We start from the raw sequence: 22,977 nt of genomic DNA on the forward strand, positions 1-22,977 counted from the left end.
AAGCGGCGGACCCTCCGGCCCCCATCGACCTCACCGATTCACTTCCCTCCGCGTGGAACGGGAAGGGTCCCTGCACGGACGGGTGGCCACTTGTCAGCATGTCCTCATCCTCCAGGACGTCCCAATCCACACCGACAACTACCTTGTCGTCATCGTCATCATCGTCGTCATCATCACTGCTCATGTCCTCACCCCGATCCAGTGCTTCCTGCTTCAGTCGTCTCTCTTTCTTCATCTGTTCCCTTGCCTTCTTGTCTCGCTCAGCCGTGAGGTGATTCGCCGCCGCCACAGCCTTGTCCTTTGGTAGCGGAACCGGACTATCCGTGAAGACTAGCCCCCTCGGCTGGTCCCGACGTCACAAAAGCAACTATTAAAAAATGGAGATTCAGGAAAAAGAAAAAAAGCATGGGAGAAGAGGGCTTACGAATTCGAAGAACCCAGGTTCCGGCCGCATTGGGGGATGTCCGGGCACCGAATACACAATGTCGAGGACACTGCCTTTGGAGTCCTTCGTCGGCTCCATCGCCTCCTTAATGCGCTGCGCCACTTCCGAAAAAGGGAGCGCCTCGTCAACAAGCACCGTCCCCTCAAACGACATCCCGGGCATCATCCGATGCAGAGGAATCACACGCGCCATCAGCGGCGCCACCCTCCTCGCATGATAGGCGCCAATAATCCCTGTCCCCTTTACGCCCCGTTCCTTCAGGGCTTGGAGGGCGGAGAGAAGGTCGAAGAGGTGTTTCTTGTCTTTGAGCTGGATGCCCTAGCCCCATGACTCCGGAGCCTCTTCAATAAGGCGTCCAGTGTACCTTGGTATGGTGGCACTCACATCATCCCTAACATAAAACCACTGCGAGTGCCATCCCTTGTTGGATGTCGCCAGACGGAAGTATGGGTAACCCCTCGACCGGGTATGGCGCAGATGAATGCTGGCACATCCCATCGGCGTGTTCGCATCTTTCCCCCCAATTTTCCTCTTCGACAAACTAACGGTAAAGAAATACCGCCACAGATCAAAGTGGGGATCAATCCCCAGGAAACCCTCGCACAGGGCAATGAATGCCGCCATATGTTAGATCCCGTTGGGGGTCAGATGCTGCAGCTCCACCTCATAATAATCCAGCAGCCCCCGAAGGAATCTATGCGCGGGTACCGTGAATCCCCACTCATGGAAGATGGCGAAAGAGACGACATACCCTTCGGGCGGCACCGGCTCACCCTCGTCACCAGGTAGCAGCCATTCCTGGACGGCGGACAGCGGGTGGAGAAGGCCACGGTGGACGAGGCCCTCCAAACGCCGTGAGGTGATGCTAGATCTACCCCACAACTCCATTAAAGTCAATTGGGGGAAGGTGGACGCGAGCTCGACGGCGGCTATAGGACAGGCGCAAGCTTGACGGTGGCTGCAACACGGATGCACGCCGGCTGACGGTGGCGGCATGGGCGCAGGAGGCTGGGGCGATTGGCGGTGGATGTTTCAAGACGCAATAGCAAGGGAGCGAAATACGAAACCTTGGGGGCGAACCCTATGGTTTTATAGGGGCGACGGACGCGACAAGGGCAACCGTCCGCCTCGATCTCTGGGCCTACCACGCGCACCACCGCGTCACGGCGCGGGACACGCGCCCGTAGTCCCTATCCTCTCCCACCAAAAATCGCGGTGGACGGTTTGCCTTCCCTAGGCAAGTCCGGACTCTGTACCCATCTAGGAAACGTGGGTCACGAAGATTTTTTCCTCTTTGGCCCACCTAGGGCCCAGATGCTCAGCGACCGGCCCAACTAGGGATGGGTCCGCGAACGATCCGAAATCAAGGGCGCAAGCATTACTGAGGTCTCAATCCACGGTCAAGCCCCGGCTAGGTCAGCCCTGAATGAGATCCCCACGAATGGGATACCATGGCCCCCTCAAAAAATATCCAGTTGACGAAAAACTAAGTCCTTTAGCCTTACCCGCGAAGGGTCTGAAAACACTCTCCAGGTGATCCTATCCGAATCACCTGGAGGCTCGGGGGGCTACACCCATTGGGTGCGCTCGCGCGCACCCTCTGGCAAAATAACTCCGACAAAATCGAAAATACCCTCCAGGCGGTTCTATCTGAATCGCCTGGAGGCTCGGGGGCTACTGTCGGGGACCTAATACCGGGGTACCCTAGAAGGTGGAACCAATAACCACCGAACGTTAAAAACTTCTAGACGGATAAGGGCGCCGTAGCGACCCTTGCTCAAATGATAGGAGTTTGGTTCCGCCTCGCCCGACGCCTTTGAGGTAGCTCTGCCTCGCCCGAGGGCTCAGGGCTAGTCTCCGTCTCGCCCGACGCTTTTGGGACGGGCTCGGTCTCGCCCGAGGGCTGAGGGATAGACTCCGCCTCGCTCGACGGCCAGGAACGAGCCTCGCCCTACTCAATATCTGAAGACTGGTTTCATCTTACCTGACAACTTCTCCCTGTTCCCTCATGATGATGGGTACAGGGCAAGACAAGACGTTCGGGCCAACCATGGCTCCAAGGACCATACCCTGCGCCTTGGCAAGAAAAGTACTGCCAGGGAACGACGGGACAGGTGCTTTAGACCCTTCCGGGTGTTTGCAGAGCCCGAAAGGTATTACAGGTGCATGCTCCTCGCCCTGTAGAGTTGTAGGCGCCGCCTTCAACTCTGGAACACGGAACCCGACGAAGATATACGACAACCGCTACACTCCAGAAAAGGATTTACTATCTCCATGAACGACGGATATTCCATCACCACACTATGGACCCAAGGGAGCGGCGCCCGCTTCCCGACCCCTTAGGTCCACCAAGTCAGAAGACCTTGGCCACGACACTACTCCGGACCCCGACCCAGTGTCCCTCCGACGAAGACTCATAGGAACCAGAAGGCGTGCGGAGCAAGGCTGGGGGAGGCTCATAAGTCAAAACCACTGTACAGCAGCCCATACCCTGCGCAGGGCAGCATTCTGTAACCAACCTGACATTCTACAGAGACATCGACAGTATTGTAGGCGCTGATCTTCCTTCGCACTCGTCAGAATGAAAAACCAGACCGGGTAGACGTGAGCCACAAGACTAAGTAGAGTACGCATCCTAAAACCTCACCCTTGTAAAGCCAACCCCTTTATCTATAAAAGGGGATGCGCTTCCTCCATCAAAAGGATGGACTTTTGACAAAACAACACAAGACCCACACACACAGTCAATCTGCTACCAAGCTCTTGACCTTATTTCAACCCTTCCATCAGAGACTTGGGATCAGTCCCTCTCTCGATCGTTTGTACCCTTACTACGAATCGTTTACGGTGCTAATAACACGAGCAACAACAAACTGGACGTAGGGACATTCGGCCCGAACCAGTATAAATCTTGTGTACTTTAGCGCACCATCCGAGCCTAACGTGCATTACTATAAATTTACTTGTCGGTGCTTACACGAAACACCGACAGTTTCTATCTTAAATAACTTTTCAGCTAAACAAAATGGTGACATGACAGCCTAATTAATAAAGAAAGAGAAGAAAACTGAGCAAATCGTTTCCCAACAATTTGGCCTCATTCGGCTGGCAGAATTTTGGCTGAAACTGACTGAAAAACATTGTTTTGGCTGAATTATTGTGAGAGAAAAACACTGTTCCGGCTGAGAAAAAAAAGTCGAACAAGCCGAATATGGGGTAAGCCGAACAGGGCCAAAGAAACCACGTTTTCCCTTACCCAAGGCGGGAGGAAACAATGAAACCAAAGTTGCGAAGAAACCACCAATTTCTAGGACGGCCAAGTCTGCTCGCGCCAGCCCTACCCTCGCCGGCCCACGCCACCGTGGCCACGCCGCTGTGATTTTATTACGCGAAGAAACCTGCATTGATTGAGAGAGTTTCTATAGTGATTTTTTTTGCTGACGTGGTCATCAGTGAAACTACGGGTAGTTTCAGTCATTGGCATCTAAACACAAAACACCAAACCCTGAGTTTGGAGCAATATCAATGCATTTGTTGTTGTAATCTAGCTGTAAGAAATCTAGTGTAGTATAATTATCTTTAGGCTACTTCAAAATCATTCACTCTATTCGCTCGATCGTATCAATCATGCTTATCAAGTATGATACAATGTTTTTCTCTCACAACAAAACTGCATCAGCCGGCTTATAAGCTACAGGAACGATTAAGCGAACAGGGTGATTGTCGTCTTAGCTCACTTTCTCTAAAACTACCACTTCATTATGAGAAATGCTAATGGTCAACCAGTTGATCCAGGGACATCTCTCAACTTTTTTTTTGCCATCGGATGGCGTCCGATCCGGCTCGCCCGCCCTCCCTCGGCCGTCGATGGAGAACCAACCGGATAACTTCGGACTCACGGTCACCTCCACCGTTCCCCACGGCTTCTCTCGAGGGAGCCGCGGCGGTTATCCAAGAGTGGAGCAGAGGTGCTGCTCCCTCCGTTTCCTTTTGCCTAGGGACACGTGTGCGTGGGTGTCTCCGGCGCGGGCGTCGCCCCTTCCGGTGGCAGCAATTTTGTGTGAATTTTGTATTTTTTTGAAATTTATGAAGAATTTTTGAATAATTTGACATATATTTCTCTGACGTCTGAAATCTATAGAAATAATTTGTAATTTTTTTTGAAAAATTTGGCATATATTTGTGTTATTCCTAAATTATATCACTCTGTCTAATAAATTACATTGAAGAAATCATTGTAAATATAGTAATAAGTCGGTGTAAATATAGCTATAAGACAGTGTAAGTGCATAAAAAAAATTCAGTTAATGGAAGAGACAAAAAGAAACAGTCGTTAATAGAAAAAATTCTGACTCGCGGGCCAACCCGATGACTCGCCAACATCATTTACACGAAGAAAATTGTATGCATACCGTATGCAACCAGGAATACTGCATACAGACATGAGAGCCAATCACAGGACGAGAACATGGAGTGGAGCTCGTGAGAGCCGAGCCAATCACAGGATGAGGGACGACTTCCAACTGCCACCCGATGAGCGCACACCGTAGAATAGATGCCGTTGCTTTGTCCACGTGGCAGCAGATTGACACATGTATGCACTGATGCTGGATGCATATGGTAATGCATATAATTTTTTTCCCCATTTACATCGTGCGGACTACAAATCGTCACAGCCTAGTAAGCAATAGGCCCACGCACTCCGGTACCACCTCCACGTCAGGTCTCGTCTACGCAGTCCGCTCGTTGACACAATCACGCATGGCCTTTATAGAAATACTATACAACACATATATATTTTAACATAAAAAACACATGGATTTTTTCCCTTGCCAATCAGTATCTCGACACGCCATCCTATCGCAGCTGCAGGGCATGGACACCACGCCACTGCGGCCTTGGGCGGGTACCAGGTGAGCGCCTCGGGCCCGGTGCAGGGCGTCGCACAGTGCAGTGACTCGGCAGCAGTTCCGATGTGTACCTGGCGCGCAGTGACTCGGAACGGATCCGGCTCTAGGTATATGTGATTTGTCCTTTCATAAAAAAAAATTATTTCTTGTGATCTATGGATATGTGATATTGTGATTTGTGATTGTCTAGAGGTAGAAGAAGGCTGGAGGTAAAAGAAGGCTGAAGGTAGAAGAAAGTGGAGGCTGTTGGATCTTAATTCTATGGTGCAAAAAAATTCATGTGTTGAAACTGCATAAAACACATATTTGTTGAGTAGACAGACTCGCCTTCGCTTATGATGTAATGGATTGAATACGGATATATATCACTTATATTATATTTGTTTTTATATTTCTATTCGGATTCGGATTCAAATTAAATACGGATAGTTTCAGCTATGTCAAATATGATATGATTTGATATCAATATCATAAATATACGATTTGAGTATTCAGATATTGATACGGCATCGGATGTTGAATATGAAACTTAGAATATGGACAGACCTGAATTCAAATTCACGACATCTCTCTCCTCTGTCTTTATATTAACCAAACGTCCCTTTTCTTCTATATACACCATACTTTCCTCTCAAATTCATGGCAGGAAGTTACATGTAAACTTTTCTCTCAAATTTATGGCGGGAAATAATAACATGCAAAGATTCCGTTTAAATTAGTCACTCTTTCCCAATCAATGAGGGGTCATGCGGTATTTTGCTACGCTCCTTATTTTTTTATCTAAAAATCGTTTGGATTCGTTATATCTCAGACGGAGGTAGCAGCTATTAGCACAACCAGTAAATAAAATAAACAAGGGTAATAGTTCGTTGCGATGGATATATTCACGTTCACCGCTCCAGCACACGCCCATCCTCCTTCCTTACCTGGGCCTTGTTTAGATTCTAAGTTTTTTCGCTTTCTCTTTGTCACATCAAATCTTTAGACACATGCATAGAGTATTAAATGTAGATAAAAAAATAACTAATTACACAGTTTGATTGTAAATTACGAGACGAATCTTTTGAGCCTAATTAAATCATAATTAGATAATAATTATCAAATACAAACGAAAATGCTACAATCCTAAGGGCAGTCCCAATGAAAGAAACTAGTAGTTTCTATAACATAGGATACCGCACCAAAAAAGTACTGTTTTCCAATCCATGGTTTCTATGAGTAATAACTATTTTCTCTTTCTCTCTCCCAACTCTATCTTTTCCTCCAATGGGAGTGCGACACGAGCTTCCTAGAAACTGGTGGTTTCTCCCCAATGGCGATTTTATGGTTTCTTAGTGCATTGGGTCAAGAGTAGACCTGGTTTCTTCATGAAGAAACCATTTCTATGATTTTTACTCTCTTTCTTCATTAATTACGTTGCCACATCAGCATTTTGCCTACGTGGCAAGTCATTTAATGAGGATAGAAATCATCATCAATGCACCATTGGGACTGCCCTAAATACTGATTCTCAACCATCGTGGCCCTGATTGCCTTGCACACCACTCCGCAACCAACGTGCGTCCAGTCGCCTCGTACAGTGAGAACGCTGCTCCTCCGGCACGGAAACCATTGTCCGCAAGAACAATCCTGCCGAGTTGACCTCACGGTAAAAATGCGACCAAAGCCTCGCGCACGCTGCACGCAACCCCGCTGCCTGCCCCTGTCTGTCTGTGACCCCGAGCCCACGTTGGCAAAGCTCGCCGAGGCCCGAGCGCGTCGCCGCAGCGGCCGCACTGGACGGGTCAGTCCCGCCCGCCGCGCCGCCGTGCTCTGTTCTGCTGACTGCTCCGCTCCGCTCCCCTCCCCTCCCCTCCGGACGCCAGGACATGGCACGCGCCGGCTACAGTCTCCTCTCGTACACTCGCTGTCTCCTCACAGTCCCCGTGCACCATTTATTTCACTTCTCACTCCCCCTCCCCATCTCTCTCTCTCTCTCTTCTCCGACACGGAAGTCACTGTCCTCCTGCCCCCCACCCTGCACACTCCCCTGCGCCACCTTTTTCTTTTCACGCCAGCGGCCAGCTCAAGCTCCCATTCCAAAACCTCACTCGCGAACCTCCAAGAACTCCAGGGACGGACGGCAATGGCGACGGCGGCGGAGGGCGCGGCGAGCGAGCTGGAGCTGGTGTCGATCCCGGCAACGCCGCACGGCCTGTCGACGCCGGAGGGCGCGGCGACGCCGACCGGAGCCGGTGCGGGCGGTGGCGGCGGGAGGAGCAAGGGCTCCGGGACCCCCGGGCGTCGTGTGGTGGAGGGCCTGCGCGGGTACCTGGAGGACGTGGGCCACCTCACGCGCCTCGACCCGCGCGACGCCTGGCTGCCCGTCACCGAGAGCCGCGGCGGCAACGCCCGCTACGCCGCCTTCCACTCCCTCAACGCCGGCCTCGGCTTCCAGGCGCTCCTCCTCCCGCTCGCCTTCCCGGGCCTCGGATGGTATGGTAACCCAGCAGTCACTCCTGCTGCCCCCGCCTCCATTGCTTATTTCAAGTTAGCATTGTTGCTGCTGCTATGCTTTCTCTGCTTTTGTTAATGGCGCCTTGGTTATTCCTTCTGAGGAGTGACAGGGTGAGTGTCATTGGCCTGATTGGCCAATCCAGGTTTAAAAGTCTGGTGCCCGGGTGAGAGGTTTCGATGATGTTATTGGTTGGTGTGTTACGAACTTTATTTTTCAGTTCTATTACACACTTTGTCTTGACTCTGCCCTGTGCCCCTGTCAATGCCTCTCAATTTGGGCACAAACCATTTTGATTGCTGAATTTGGATGTGATGGCCCAGTTCTCACTCCACATCATTCCAAGATACCAACCAGAGGGACCTATTAGTAAGTGCTTGTTTAGGGCATGTACAACCCACAGACAGGTGTTCATCTCTAAGCGCATCGAATCTATCATACAGACAAGTATAAAGACAGGTCATACAACCCACAGACAGGGGTCGGTCTCTAAACTGTTTAATGCTTTGCATGTAGTTAGGATAAACTATAAATAATTTTTTGTATACCATTATATGGCTATTTGATAGAAAATGTATCAAGAATAAATAAGAGCAACATGATTACAATATTTTTAAAAACCATCAATATAATAATTATATTAATTAAAAACCATCAATATAATTTCTGCAGTCCAATACACTTTCCAGAACCAAATATTATCATATAGCAATTCCAGAACCATATATTAATTAATAATAGCAATCCGAAGATAATGATAATAGGTAGCACATATAGTTCATAGAGAAGGACTAAAGTTCATGATATGCATAGTAAAATAATAAGGTGGTATCATCCATCATCTCTCATGCATGAAGTTGACGTCCATATCATGTCAGGTAGGTTGCACATGTACTCCAAAAGCCATCAGGTCGCCTCAAATCTCCAGAAACCATCATCTGCAAGGAAAAAAATAGTAATCAGATGATTTAAAAAAAAAAAACATTACTCGGTGCAATGGGAAAGGATGAGTTGGCACATGTCTTTCAAAAAAATAATCTACTCTTTGCAAACAAACAGAAACATGAAGAACAAAGATGAACAGCATGAGCTACCAGGATGACTTAGCAACATTTGCACACTAAACAAAATCAGATCGTGCGAAGCAACTGCCTCTAGAATGACCGTAGGCACACCATGATCACCGCGGGTATAACCCTTCCATCCATAAGGACATTTTTCCCAGTGCCAACGCATACAGTCAATAGTTTAACTAGTAGATGATTCATGCCTGAAGGTTGACACACACAGAGACTGTTTTTTTTTCAGACTATTATTTTCATAATCAGTTGACAGACAACTGGACTATTGTATACTAGTGAAAAAAAATATAAATTGAAAGACCCTTCACTTGGAGAAATTTGCTGTTAAATTTCTAGAACACTAAACTGTTAAGTAAACATACCCTTCACTGGTAGACGATTCATGCCTGAAGGAGGCCACCGGAGATGAACTTGTCCACCACGCAGGAAAACCGGCGGCTTGAAGACTTGGAAGTGTTGGAGATGCTGCTGCAGCCAGGGCGGCGGGAGTACCGGCGGCCGAAGCGGATCCATGAACAGGGGCCGCGGGAGCATCGGCCACCAAACCATATCCGGCAGCACGGGCAGCTGGAGCACCAGTGCCTCGCCTAGAACTTGAGCTCAGATTTCTCCCCCGGTGATTCATGTTCCCAGAGATTTGGGATGGATTGGGGACGGAGGAGGCTAGGTCTTGGAATTGGGGCTTGGAGATGGAGGATGGATTGGGGGCGGATGGATTTAGGATGGATTGCCACAACTCCAGGTGAGGAGGAGGAGAATAACTCGGTGGGCGAGGGATGGATTGAGCGCGCACGGGAGAACAGCGAGGAACGCGCGTGGGAGAACAGCGACGAGCGCGCGCGGGACATCTCGAGCACCGTCGCTGAAGGATATTTTGGCGCGACGGCTCCCTCCAGCCCGCGCGAGCGCCCCGGATCTGCGCTCCGTCGAGTCGGGAAGACGGCATGGTACAACGCTGCTCGGGTCGTCTTCTCAGCATCGGAGCACGGGCCGGCTCCGTCGCCTCGCGAGACGACGCTGGCTCCGTCTCTAGGCTTCGACAGGGGGATTTTTGTAAAAACGGTGACGAAGGGACGGAGTCAAGAGACCCGTTGTACATGCCCTTAGTTGCCAAAAACTTTCCAAAAAAGTGTTACGGCAGCCATCACATCGAATCTTGTGATACGTGCATGGAGTATTAAATGTAGACGAAAAAAACTAATTGCACAGTTTGGTTGGAAATTACGAGACGAACGTTTTGAGCCTAATTAGTCCATGATTGAACAATAATTGCCAAATAAAAACGAAGTGCTACAGTAGTCAAATTCCCAAAATTCGCGAACTAAACACAGCCTAAGACCGAGATGAGTTTTCTTAACTCCCTATGGTCGAGAATGTTAATTCCAGGAAGGCAGCCAGCAAATACAAGATCTTGAGGGGCAAATTTGCTAATGACTTTTTTCTTCACTCTTCAAATTTGTTGTCCGGTAAACGTTTGCTACATTTAGGTATAATAATTCAGGTTGGTAAAATAAGAGGCTTCATACATCTTTTTTTTTGCCAGAGATAAGATTCGAAAATTTTCAATCAAGAATCAAAGCCACTGTTCTCATAAAAAATCACAGTATAAATCTCATATGTACATGGACTATTTTAGTTTCGTCTTTTTTCCCTTCTCTGATTTGAATTTTGTGTGAATTGTTGTAAGCATAGCATGTGTAACTTAGAACAAATAAAATGTGCAGTACTTGTTGTTAGATTGATCTCCACCAGTTGGTCCAACGGCCAGTTGGGGTCTTGATTTGCGCCCTGATCGGGAGCGCCCAGCCATTCTCCTGGTTGATGGGCCCTCGTCGCGCAGCACTATAAAGAGAAAGGTGGGGGCCGGGGCGCAAGGTACGAGGTTCACTGCTGCCGCCAGTTCCCCACCGAGTCTAACCCTAGACCGATCGAGAGGGTGTGTTGTGAGCGACGGGAAGTGCCATCGCCTTCGCCGCCGCCACTGGACCGCGTCTCCACGTCGCTGCTACCCTGTCGGCGGCGCCATGGCCGCGACTGCCTCTCGATGAGGTACTTAAAAAGGTATTGTCTAAGTCAAATTCTACCCGCTAGATCTTTACCTAGAGGTTTTATCAATCCTATCAACGGTATCAGAGTCAGGTTAGGTTTAGATCTAGGTTGGGGCAGAATCAATCGGAAGGAGATGAACCAGTAGAGTCTAACCCTAACCCTAGAAGAAGAGAAAGTATTGGAAGGGGTTTTCCTACCTGGGAACCGCCCGCACAGTCACCACCGTCGGCTGTTGCCTCGACGCCACGCGGGAAGTCATCCCGAGCCGCCGTGGGCGCAAGGACTCGCCGTCGTGCGGCCTCCGCCTCGGGCTCGGGCCAAGGGCACCGCCCGAGGGCCCCTCGACGACTGCGCGCTCGACCTCCGGCGAGCGCGCGAGCCGACCGGGAGCCCCGCGGCAGCGCCGTCATCCCTCAGTTAACTACATCACAAGAACCACCAGCGCTCCACCGAGCAGCACACGCGCTCAGGGCGTCGTCGCTAGACCGCTTGACGGCGGCGCACTCACCCTACGGTGAGCGCGCGTACCGGTGGCGGCGCCGCCATCTTTCTCCGGTCGCCATGTTTTTGGTTTGGAAGGGGAGAGAGAGAGAGCCAGTCACCGCGGGGCTGGGAGAGGAACGGGAGTTTCAGAATGAGGTTAGGGTTTGGCGAGGAGCGGCGAGGCGCCGATTTTTGTCCCAGCGAGAATGACGGATGACCGTCCGATCGTGATTGACGGTTGGGATGCGCACGGGCCAGATTTGGCCCAGGCGGGGTGGAGAATTCCCGGCCCAGGCCCAAGTTGCAGCTTGGGCACGGGGAAGCGGGCACGCGCGCAGCGCGCGGCAGGCCAAGGGCTGATTTCCAGTATGGGCAGCGTCGCTGGGCCGAGCGCGCGCACTCTGGCTAGATAGGCCGCGGGCCATTTTTTTTCCAGGCCGGGCCAAATGAACAGTAAACGGTTTATTATTTTCAGAAGCAAATTTTGATTAGTTTTCATCTCTATTCAATTTTGAACCAACGGGATAAATTGTTCAGAGAGTAGATGAGGACGGTGAAATGCTTCTGAAAAGTAGAGAAGTTGTTTTTTCATGTTTCCGTTGCAAAGTTTAATATTTATTATCTTTTAATTAAATTCGAACCAACGGGAGAATTTAATTTGAAAAGTAGTTATATTTAGTAAATTATGATTATGTTTATCCTCTAATTAAATTGAAACCAACAGGAAAATTTAAATTAGAGTAGTCCGATTTATTTATGTTAAATTATGGTTTTGTTATTTTTTGACCAACGTTGATAGTAACAATATTATAATGAGTTTAAGTTTCAAGTTTCAATCTCTGATAAATTTTACACCAACGTGGTCAATTTTTCAGAAAGTAGATAAGGACCCAGAAATGCCCCTGAACTAACCTAAACTAATAGAATATATTTGATTATCGTGTTTCCGCAACAATTAATGCTGATTATCTTCTAATTAAATTTGAAACAATGGGAGAATTTAATTTTGAAGAGTAGTTATATATCTTTCAAGTTAATTTATGAGTTTCATGCATTAATTATATTTTCTGTCCAATGGTGATGTAGAATTGATGCAAAAGCATCTTATATGTTTTATTTTTTTACCGTCGAGATCACTCGGCTGCATGCTAATGGGCTGTAATGCTGGGGTATGTGAATGAAAAAGGCTTGAGTCAAGACAGTTTAGGACTGTTTTTTTGTTAGTTTACTAATTTTCTGATTAAATTGAAACCAACGGAAAGATTTAATTAAAAAATAAAGTATAAGTGAATGTTTTATGATAAGAGTTGCAATAAGTAACACACTTGTCTAATTTGATCAAAGTTGGATTAAGCATGCGTGTTTGTATATAGATTTATCCTGCATGGGGAGAAGTTTGGCATAGTACTTATGCTAGTCAATCCTACATGGCGGAAAAAGTTTTGTGATGATTCACATGTTTTTGTATCCCGTATTACGAGAGAAGTTTGGGTAGCTCTTATGCTATCCTAGTATTGACCATGGCACAATAGAAATGCACCGTCATAGTCAATACTAATCAAAAGACAAAAAAAGATGCAAGCGTGACTTATAAAAGTACAGTTAATAAAAGACCTCGTTGAGTTATTGAAGTGAATGAGGAAAGAGTACTCCTATACGGATCAAGAAATAACCTTATTTGCATGACATAATCATGTGAATGAAGTAAATCATAAGTATCGACTCGTTCATAGTTTTCTGAATAGTTTTTGAAATTATGGCAGTATAGTTCATGCCATATTTTGAGGGGGAGAATTGTGAGATGAATTAAGAGTAAGAATTAAGATCAATTAAGGAACTACTCTTCATTAAGAGTGATAAAGATGATGAATGCGTACTCTTCATTAAGAGTGAGATACAAATTTTGTAGGAAACTAAGTGAGATAAAGATTTTGATGAATATGACCGTCGATCATAACAATGATACCCCTAAGCAGAGAAATAGCTAAATTCCTTTATTTTTTAAAGTTCCGAGAGGAAGATAGCGTAGTCACCATCAAAGATATTAAAGCGGTGCTTAAAGCGTCATATAGGGTTTTAACAGATTGAACCCAAATAAGAAATTAGAAAATACACTATCTTTATAAAAGATGGGACGATCTGGGGAGCACGGTATGTAGAGACCTATGCTTTGAAGAGAAGCAGGACTGCGTGCCCACTTCAGTGATTCAAAACAACTAATTTCTCGATACCTGTTGATATTGTATGACTTATACAACATCTGTTGTTGGCTCTTCGAAGAAGATGAATAATATAAACAAGGATCTTATAATACAGGAGCATGTAGAATCAATTGTCTCTTGGCAATGAAGAGCAAAATAGTCCCACATGAAAGTGTTAGTAGCTGAGGCCTCAGAAGGTCTCAAAGAATTAGTAAACCAGTTTTTTGATAACTATAAAGTCTATGTTAGTGAAGAAATTCAAATGGAGGGTAATCCCACCTCATTTGAAGAAGCTATGAGAAGTATTTACTCGTTTGAATGGCAAGAAGCTATGAAAGTTGAAATTAATTCGATGAATACCAACGATGTTTGGGACTTAGAAGAAATTCCTAATGGAACCAAAACAGTAGGCTGTGAAAGGGTCTATAACACAAAATGTGACTCCAAAGGGAATATGAAAAGATATAAAGCATGACTTGTAGCAAAAGGCTTTACGCAAAGAGAATGAATAGATTACGATGAGAGTTTTCTCTCTAGTCTTATGCAAGGATTCTTTTAGAATCATAATGGTGTTATTGGCACATTACGATTTAGAGTTACATCAGATAGGTGTGAAGACGACATTCCTCAACGAGGATTTGTATGAAAACGTTTACATGGCACAGTCCAAAGGTTTTGTCGTGAAAGAAAAAGAACGTATGGGATGTCGCCTGTAGAAATCCATTTATGGGTTAAAACAAGTCTCTAGACAGTAGTATTTAAAGTTGATGAAATGATAAGAAAGTTTGGGTTTAAAGAAAATTAGAAGGACAATAGCGTTTATGCGAAGTTCAAGAATGGAAAATTCTTTTTCCACATCCTGTGTATAGATGACATTCTACTCACTAATAGTATTGTTAATCTGTCATTGAAGAAGAAGAAGTATTTGTTCTCAAATTTTAATGTGAATGATCTTAGTGAAGCCTCATTGGTTCTAGGAATTGAAATTTACCGAGATAGATGAAAAAGGGTATTAGGACTATCGCAAAGAAAAGATTCTAAAGAAATAAAGTATGCATGCGAGTAAATCTACGTCTGCTCCTATAGTCAAGGGTAATAGATTTGGGAACTTTCAGTGTTCAGGAACCGATAAGAGATCGATCAAATGAACATGGTTCCATATGCTTCAGCTGTTGGAAGCTTAATGAATATACAAGTAAGAACTTACCTTGACGTAGCTTACGTATCCGGGATATTTTGGCAGAAGTCTAGTCCAGATATAGATCACTGGAATGGAGTTAAGAATGTCTTGCAATTTTTGTAAAGTATTATAGGCCTCATGTTGAGTGAGAAAGAACAAGTACTCTCAAATAGTTGTGGGTACAAATGTTAAGTTTTGGCGAGATGTGTAGTGAAATCCACAGTAGTGGTTAACACTCGCAGTTAGAGTATTATTGTAGAAAAGCTCCAATAAAACAATTGCGACGTCATCAATGATGCATACCATAGTATAGCTTGTCATGGGGCCTCAGGAACAGGCAAAAGTGGTTAAGGGAATATATACCCGGATTTAATAATGGTAGTCAATAGCAATAACCATTTAAAGTTGTTAACTCCTAAAATATCAGGTCAAGTGTGCTGTCAAACATATTGACATTAAGTTATATGTTGTAAAGAAGAAAATTCAGAATCATTTTGAAAGCATTGAGCATATAAGTACCAAACAAGTACTTGCGGATCCGCTTACCGAAGGCTAACCACCTAGTGCGTTTAGAGAACACACAGTCGACATGGGTTTACGGAAAAGCCTATGATTTCTGGATACTAAGGACCTAGTTAAGAATCTGTTTCAAAAATAGAGAGGTGCATTGTAGCTGTTTAATCTAATGGCAACTGATTATGACGATGAGACTCTATGCCTTGATCTGCGATGGAATGGGAAAAAGATAAAGTAAGTTAAGTTTAAGTCATAAGGTGATATCAAGGGGGAGATTATTAGATTGATCTCCAACAGTTGGCCCAATAGTCAATTGGGCCCTTGATCCGCGCCCTGATCGGGGGCGCTCAGCCATTCTCTTGGCTGATGGGCCCCCGTCGCGCAGCACAATAAAGAGGAAGGTGGGGGACGGGGCTTAAGGTACAAGGTTTACTGCTGCCGTCAGTTCCCCACTGAGTCTAACCCTAGACCGATCGAGAGGGTGTGCTGTGAGCAACGGGAAGCGTCATCGCCTTCGCCGCCGCCACTGGACCGCACCTCCACATCGCTGCTCCCTCGGCGGCGGCGCCATGGCCGTGACTGTCTCTCGATGAGGTACTTAACAAGGTATTGTCTAAGTCAAGTTCTACCCGCTAGATCTGCACCTAGAGGTTCTATCAATCCTATCACTTGTATCTAATTGGTAAGATTATACTTTCTTTATCGCAACTGAAAAAGAAAAAAAATCTTGTTCTCATTTTTAACCATTGTTTGTGGCGTCCAGTTGGACTGGGTTTCAACCTTCTCAGCCAATTTCTCTGAAGTATTCAGGGCTTGTTTAAATTCAGGATATAAAGTTTTAGGGTGTCACATCGGGTGTCACATGGTGGCGTTGCATAGGGTATTCGGATACTAATAAAAATACAAATTACAAAATACGTCAGTAAACCGCGAAACGAATTTATTAAGCCTAAGCAATCCGTCATTAGCACATGTGTGTACTGTAGCACCACATTGTCAAATCATGGAGACATGGACTAATTAGGCTTAAAAGATTCGTCTCGCAAATTAGTCATAAACTGTGCAATTAGTTATTTTTTAGTCTATATTTAATACTCCATGCATGTGTCCAAACATTTGATAGGATAGGGTGTAAACTTTTGGGGAGGAACTAAACAAGGCCTCAATGTCCCTAAACTATTATAGCTGAAGTTTAGAACCATTTCTGACATATCACTGTTCATGACTGTTTGGACTGCAGGAGCTGGGGGATAATATCATTGACTATTGCTTATTTCTGGCAACTGTACACACTCTGGATCCTAGTGAAGCTTCATGAGGCTGTGCCAGGCAGGAGGTACAACAGATATGTGGAGCTTGCACAGGCTGCATTTGGTGAGACATTCTCTCAACTATTTTTGCCAGTTCATGACAATTACTTCTGATTCCTAGATTCATGAATGTCACTGACATGTCTGCAATATATAGATGGGTGTAAGCACTGTATGTCGCCACTGTCCAATTATTATCTCTGTCTATAGGCTGGAAAGAATCTTTTGACAGTGTCTTGCTGCTTCCAAATAAGAGGTGGAGCGTGACTGATGGGGTAGTGCCAGGCTAATCTAGGAATGCTCTTTTGTTTCCTTCGCATTTGGATCATGATCTGGAGCTGCTTCTTCTGTTAGATAACATATCGTTCTCATGCCATTCATTACGGTGCCGCAGAATTATGTTACCTTTTGCTACTACTGGAACCCTATGATCCTTCTTGTTAAACTATTGCATTATCTACTTGGAATAATTATTGCCTCTGGTTGCACCAAACTGAGAACATGCAATGTGGCTAGATTCTCAGTTGATCTATTTCATTGATAGCTACATAATTCAAGTCACAGGATAGAAAAGGATTTCCACCAATTATATACTGACTAATATACATTATTCATGCAGGAGAAAAACTGGGAATGTGGCTGGCTCTTTTCCCGACTATTTATCTCTCGGCAGGCACCGCCACTGCATTAATCCTTGTTGGAGGGGAGACCATGAAGCTGTTCTTCCAAATAGTGTGTGGCCCACTCTGTTCGCCGAATCCCATTACAACGGTCGAGTGGTACTTGGTGTTCACATCCATGGCAGTAATTCTTTCCCAACTTCCAAATCTCAATTCAATCGCCGGTCTTTCACTCATCGGTGGGGCGACTGCGATAATGTACTGTACCATGTCATGGGTTCTCTCCGTCAGCCAACCGCGACCACCGACAGTATCTTATGACCCAATGACATCCAATTCTTTTGGTATATCCCTATTCTCAACCTTGAACGCTCTTGGGATAATAGCGTTTGCCTTCAGAGGGCACAATCTTGCTCTGGAAATACAGGTCGGTATAATTTATCGTTTGATGAATTATTGGCTCGGAGCCTCTCTTTCTGTCATCAGTAACGTCATTTGGTAACTTCATGTCTTCATGTGTGTGAATTGTCATTGAAAATATGCAGGCAACGATGCCATCGACTTTCAAACATCCAGCACATGTGCCAATGTGGCGCGGGGCCAAAGTAGCGTATCTCCTGATTGCAATGTGCCTCTTCCCCGTTGCCGTTGGAGGCTACTGGGCCTACGGAAACATGGCAAGTACTTCATGATGCTTGCTTAGCTCATCAGACTAATCATGACTTCATTGTGCTGTAACTAACGATCCCTGGACTGTTGTGCTCGTACTCTTGGCACGCCCTGCAGATGCCACCAGGAGGGATGCTGGCGGCACTCTACGCCTTCCACAGCCATGACATCCCGCGGGGCCTCCTCGCGACGACGTGCCTCCTCGTCGTGCTCAACTGCCTCAGCAGCTTTCAGATCTACTCCATGCCGGTGTTCGACAGCTTCGAGGCCTACTACACCGGCCGCACCAACCGCCCGTGCTCGGCATGGGTGCGGTCAGGGTTCAGGGTCTTCTACGGGTTCCTCTCGCTGTTCATCAGCGTGGCCCTGCCGTTCCTCTCCAGCCTCGCCGGGCTGCTGGGCGGACTCACCCTGCCCGTGACCTTCGCCTACCCGTGCTTCATGTGGATCCGCGTCAAGAAGCCCGAGAGGTTCAGCTTCAGCTGGTACCTCAACTGGGGCCTTGGGCTGCTCGGCACAGCGTTCAGCCTGGCGTTCTCGCTGGGTGGCGTCTGGAGCATCGTCAACAATGGGATGAAGCTCAAGTTCTTCAAGCCTAACTAGGTATATAGATTGATTGCTTGCTTGCTCCAATCTGCAAGTTATTAGAAGAAATTTGTTGTGGAACTGAATGTTACATATTACTACTGCATAGTTATGCTGCATAACTACTACGTTGCCTTGTTAAGAAAGGCATGGCATGTATGTAAGTGATGTCTGAGAAATTCGAAATCTAAGGGGCTTTGCGTATAGAGTATATTTTCGTGTCAGCTGCTAAAATCTTGATTCCTGTATGGTGGTGGTTGTCTGCTTCAGTGTATCTTGCACGTAGAAAGTCGTCAGTAGTTTGAGGACTTCATCAGCATCACGTTCGACACTTTGGTGGTGTTCGCTGGTATGGATGCAACCAGCCAGCCGGCTGGTTCCCCTCCCACGACACTATTCATCCATTCAGTCGAACAGTATTTTTCTCTCACAACAAACCAGCCAGAACAGTGTTTTTCAGCCAAGTTTCAGACCAGCGAACGGGGTTTTTGTACAAAACGAACAAGCAGAAGATACAAGAGGCAATCATACCTATTATGAATTGGGTCCTAGGGCTCTGACCACGCAGGTCTTCTGCGAATACCTTTAGGTTTGGGAGCTTGTTGATGGCATTGTGCTGACCACACAGATTCTTTTTTTTTTTTATAAAGACACAGATTCTTGTGGAGTTGGTCCTAGAATGGTGAGTACTCTATCTCATCACTTAGGCCTGGTTTAAATTGAGGGCGTAAAGTTTTAGGGTGTCACATTGGTTATCACATGGATATGTCGTATGGAGTGTTCGGATACTAATAAAAAACAAATTACTGAATTCGTCAGTAATCCGCGAGACGAATTTATTAAGCCTAATTAATCCGTCATTAGCACATGTGTCATTGTAGCACCATATTATCAAATCATTGACTAATTAGGCTTAAAAGATTTATCTCGCAAATTAGTCGCAAACTGTGTAATTAGTTATTTTTTAATCTATATTTAATACTCCATGTATGTGTCTAAATATTCGATAAGATAGAAAGTAAACTTTAAAAGGAGGAATTAAACAAGGCCTTAAATTCTTTTTTTCCAGCACTGCATTCCTGGAAGGGGCTAAGAAACTATGGCGGACTGCAACTCCCCGAGTTAAATTCTTCTTTTGACTCGTCGACTTTGGACAGCGGAAAGATGTCATTAGACATGGCTTGCAAGCTAATTTCTCATGTGCCTTGTGTGAATTGTGATCAGCATGGAGGAACTGCAGAGTGCAGACCATTTGCTCACTAGGCGCGTCTTCACCGGAGAAGTGTGGTCTAGGTCTAGGCTTCTCCGGTCCCTCGGTCTTGCTCTCATGGGGCCGTCAGCTGTGGACAGACTGGTGGCTTTGTGGCTGTTTAAGACGGTCACCAACGACCGCTACCTAGAATGCGAGACCTATTTCACGCTAGGATATGCTATAGATAAATGGTTTAATATCTATTTTTGGTCTTCTCCAATAACAAGATCTAAAAGAGAACACTTTCTGTAAATGGGTCTTCGGGAGAGAGGATACTCAAATTTAGGTTATATCTCTCTTGACATCTAAAATGAGTCTTCTGTATAGGTACCGTTGAATAATTAGGCAATTTTCTAATTAATTTCCAGATTAACAACAGAATACAAATAATGACAATCTCATAAACTAGTATGCAGATATCTAACATACTAGTTAAATCAGGCAGCTGAAAGGTCTCAATGGCTAGAGGGGGTGAATAGCCTATTAAAAATTTCTACAACAACACTTAACAAACCGGTTAGATAATTATGAGGCGAAACGAGTGTTGCGCTAGCCTACTAAAAATACAAGCTACCTACCATAATTCTAGTTTATGTAGTTACTATCCACACAATAATTATGTCACTATACTAAGTTAGTGTGCTCTCAAAGACTAATTAAAGAGGCACACTAACCAAACTAACAAGCTCTCACAACTACCTACACTAAAGAGCTTGACAACTAGTTTACGGTAATATAGAGAGAGTGAGCAAGATGGTTATACCGCCGTGTCGAGGAGTGAACCAATCAATCACCAGAATGAATATCGATGAAGACCAATCACCTCGGAATCAAATGATAACATAATAATTTTTTACTGAAGTTAACTTGCTTGCTAGCGAGCTAGTCCTCGTTGTGGCGATTCACTCACTTGGAGGTTCACGCACTAATTAGCATCATACGTCAAACCCTCAATATGGTGCCGCATAACTAACACAAGATGAGGATCACACTAGCCACGAGCAATTCACTAGAGTACCTTTTGGCTCTCCGCCGGGGAAAGATAAATAACCCCTCACAATCACCACGATCGAAGCCGGAAACAATCACCAACCTCCGCTCGACGATCCTCGCTGCTCCAAGCCGTCTAGGTGGCGGTAACCACCAAGAGTAACAATCGAATCCCGCAAAGATGTACTCTAAATGCAAACACTCAGGCAATGCACTTGGATTCTCTACCAATCTCACAAAGATGTTGAATCTATGATGGAGATGAGTGAGAGGGCTTTGGCTAAGCTCACAGGGTTGATATGTTAATGCAAATGGCCAAGAGAGTGAGCTTGAGCCGGCCATGTGGCTTAAATAGAAACCCCCACGAAATAGAGTCGTTGGCTCAATTATTGGGTTGATTGCGCATCGACCGAACGCACTGCTCGAGTGCACCGGACGCTGCACCGGACGCACCGTTCGTGAATACCGGACGCGTCCGGTAGGTTGACCGGACGCGTCCGGTTGCTCCCAGACCGCCACGTGTCCAATTCAAACCAAAGTAGCCGTTGCTGCCCACACTTGCTGTCGACCGGACACACATACCGGACGCTGAAATAGAAATGACCGGACGTAGAGCAGTAGTGTCCGACCGAGTCCAGAGAGTAACCGAGGCCGATCAGACACGTCTGTTAGAAACTTACCGGACGCTAAGCCTCAGCGTCCGGTCGAGTCTAGTAAGCACCCACGGTCGACCGGACGCGTTCGGTCACTCCGGACCGGACGCTGCCAGCGTCCGATCAACTGCTTCACCGAACAATGACTTTGCTGATTCACACCGAACACGTCCGATGTGGCGATTGGACGCGTCCGGTCGCTGAGTTCGTCGTTAATATCGGACGTGTCCGATCACTATACCAGACGCGTCCGGACACTCTGTGACCGGCGGCTCGACTAACTCCCACTCAATGAGTTAGAGCATCTAGTGGCACTTTGATAACCGCATTTTTATACGAATTTCACCCCTCTTAATAGTATAACTATCGATCCTAAATGTGATCACACTCACTAAGTGTCTTGATCACCAAAACAAAATGACTCCTATCATTTATACATTTGTCTTGAGCCTTTTATTTTTCTCCTTCTTTTCAAGTCCGAGCACTTGATCATCACCATAGCATTGTCATCGTCATGTCATGATCTTTATTTGCTTCACCACTCGGAGTGTGCTACATATCTCATGATCACTTGATAAACTAGGTTAGCACTTAGGGTTTCATTAATTCACCAAAACTAAACTAGAGCTTTCAGCAGCATTAATAGCAATATAGCTAGCAACATAGCTAAGATCATCATGATCAACATAGTAGACGAACGACAATAATAGATTGGTCACGTGGTGTGTACCTTTTGGTTGCAGAAGAAAATGGTGTCGCTGGTGAAGATGATGCAAAGGGAGACGCTGATGGTGGGGTGGTAGTAAGTCATCGATGAGTGGCGAAGGAATAGCTCGGAGCAGCTAACGACGAATACGCCGGGACGTAGCGCCGCCTAACTTGGATGGAAGACGACCCGTCGTGAAAGTCGGGAGCAGTCGCGCGATGAGCGCTTCCTAAAAACCTTATTCGTCCTCTCCCGATACAGGATCACAAGGATGAGGGTTTTGGAGACATGCTCTCCCGAATGTCGATGCACGCAGACGCCAGGATGGAGAGACTACGGCGGCAGCGCAACAGCGAGAAGAGGAAAATACTAATTTACTACCTTTGATTTTTTTAAACTATAGTAGTTTTTGGTGTGTCTTTTCCCATGAGGATTGGTACATATATATAGGGATGAGAACCCCCTACTTCCACATCAACTAGTAATATAGTACTAATTGATGTTGTACCTCCCACCTCTACTCATGGGCTTAAACATTAAAGCCCATTAGGGAACACAAGTATTGGGTCTTTGAGATTTATTAGAATTTCTTCATATATATTTAGGGGAACTATCCATATAAATTCTAACAGGTACTCTGTTGGAGGCTATAGGTATTATGTTGGAGACCCATTTTAGGTTTGGGCCTCCTGATGGGTCTCCTATTGGAGACAACCTAAGAAGGATTGCAGTCCTAAGTGTGGAAATGGTTCGACTCTACAGTGTTGCTAGTTACTTGGCCTTTTTTCAAAAAAGTTACTTGGCATGTTTAGCACGAGCAGAATCGGTGAGT

The 22,977-nt window shown here is 46.0% G+C and overlaps 1 protein-coding gene across 1 annotated transcript; it reads left to right on the forward strand.

The window, feature by feature from the left end:
* Window positions 1-7,314: 7,314 nt before the first annotated feature.
* LOC136505534 (lysine histidine transporter-like 8) lies at window positions 7,315-18,764 on the forward strand. The gene is made up of 5 exons (XM_066500710.1): window positions 7,315-7,830; window positions 16,601-16,734; window positions 17,290-17,717; window positions 17,836-17,967; window positions 18,077-18,764. The coding sequence occupies exons 1-5, from the start codon at window positions 7,481-7,483 to the stop codon at window positions 18,560-18,562; spliced, it is 1,530 nt and encodes a 509-aa protein (XP_066356807.1). The 5' UTR covers window positions 7,315-7,480; the 3' UTR covers window positions 18,563-18,764.
* The last annotated feature ends 4,213 nt before the right edge of the window (window positions 18,765-22,977 follow it).

This window comes from Miscanthus floridulus, chromosome 14 (genome assembly GCF_019320115.1).
Source record: "Miscanthus floridulus cultivar M001 chromosome 14, ASM1932011v1, whole genome shotgun sequence".
Classification (NCBI taxonomy): domain Eukaryota; kingdom Viridiplantae; phylum Streptophyta; class Magnoliopsida; order Poales; family Poaceae; genus Miscanthus; species Miscanthus floridulus.

Excerpts from the sequence above, each read along its gene's own strand:
- LOC136505534 (XM_066500710.1), top strand. The coding sequence starts at position 7,481 with ATGGCGACGGCGGCGGAGGGCGCGGCGAGCGAGCTGGAGCTGGTGTCG. Across the intron at positions 16,735-17,289 it reads GCTTGCACAGGCTGCATTTG|GAGAAAAACTGGGAATGTGG; the intron begins GTGAGACATTCT and ends TTATTCATGCAG. Across the intron at positions 17,718-17,835 it reads ATCTTGCTCTGGAAATACAG|GCAACGATGCCATCGACTTT; the intron begins GTCGGTATAATT and ends GAAAATATGCAG.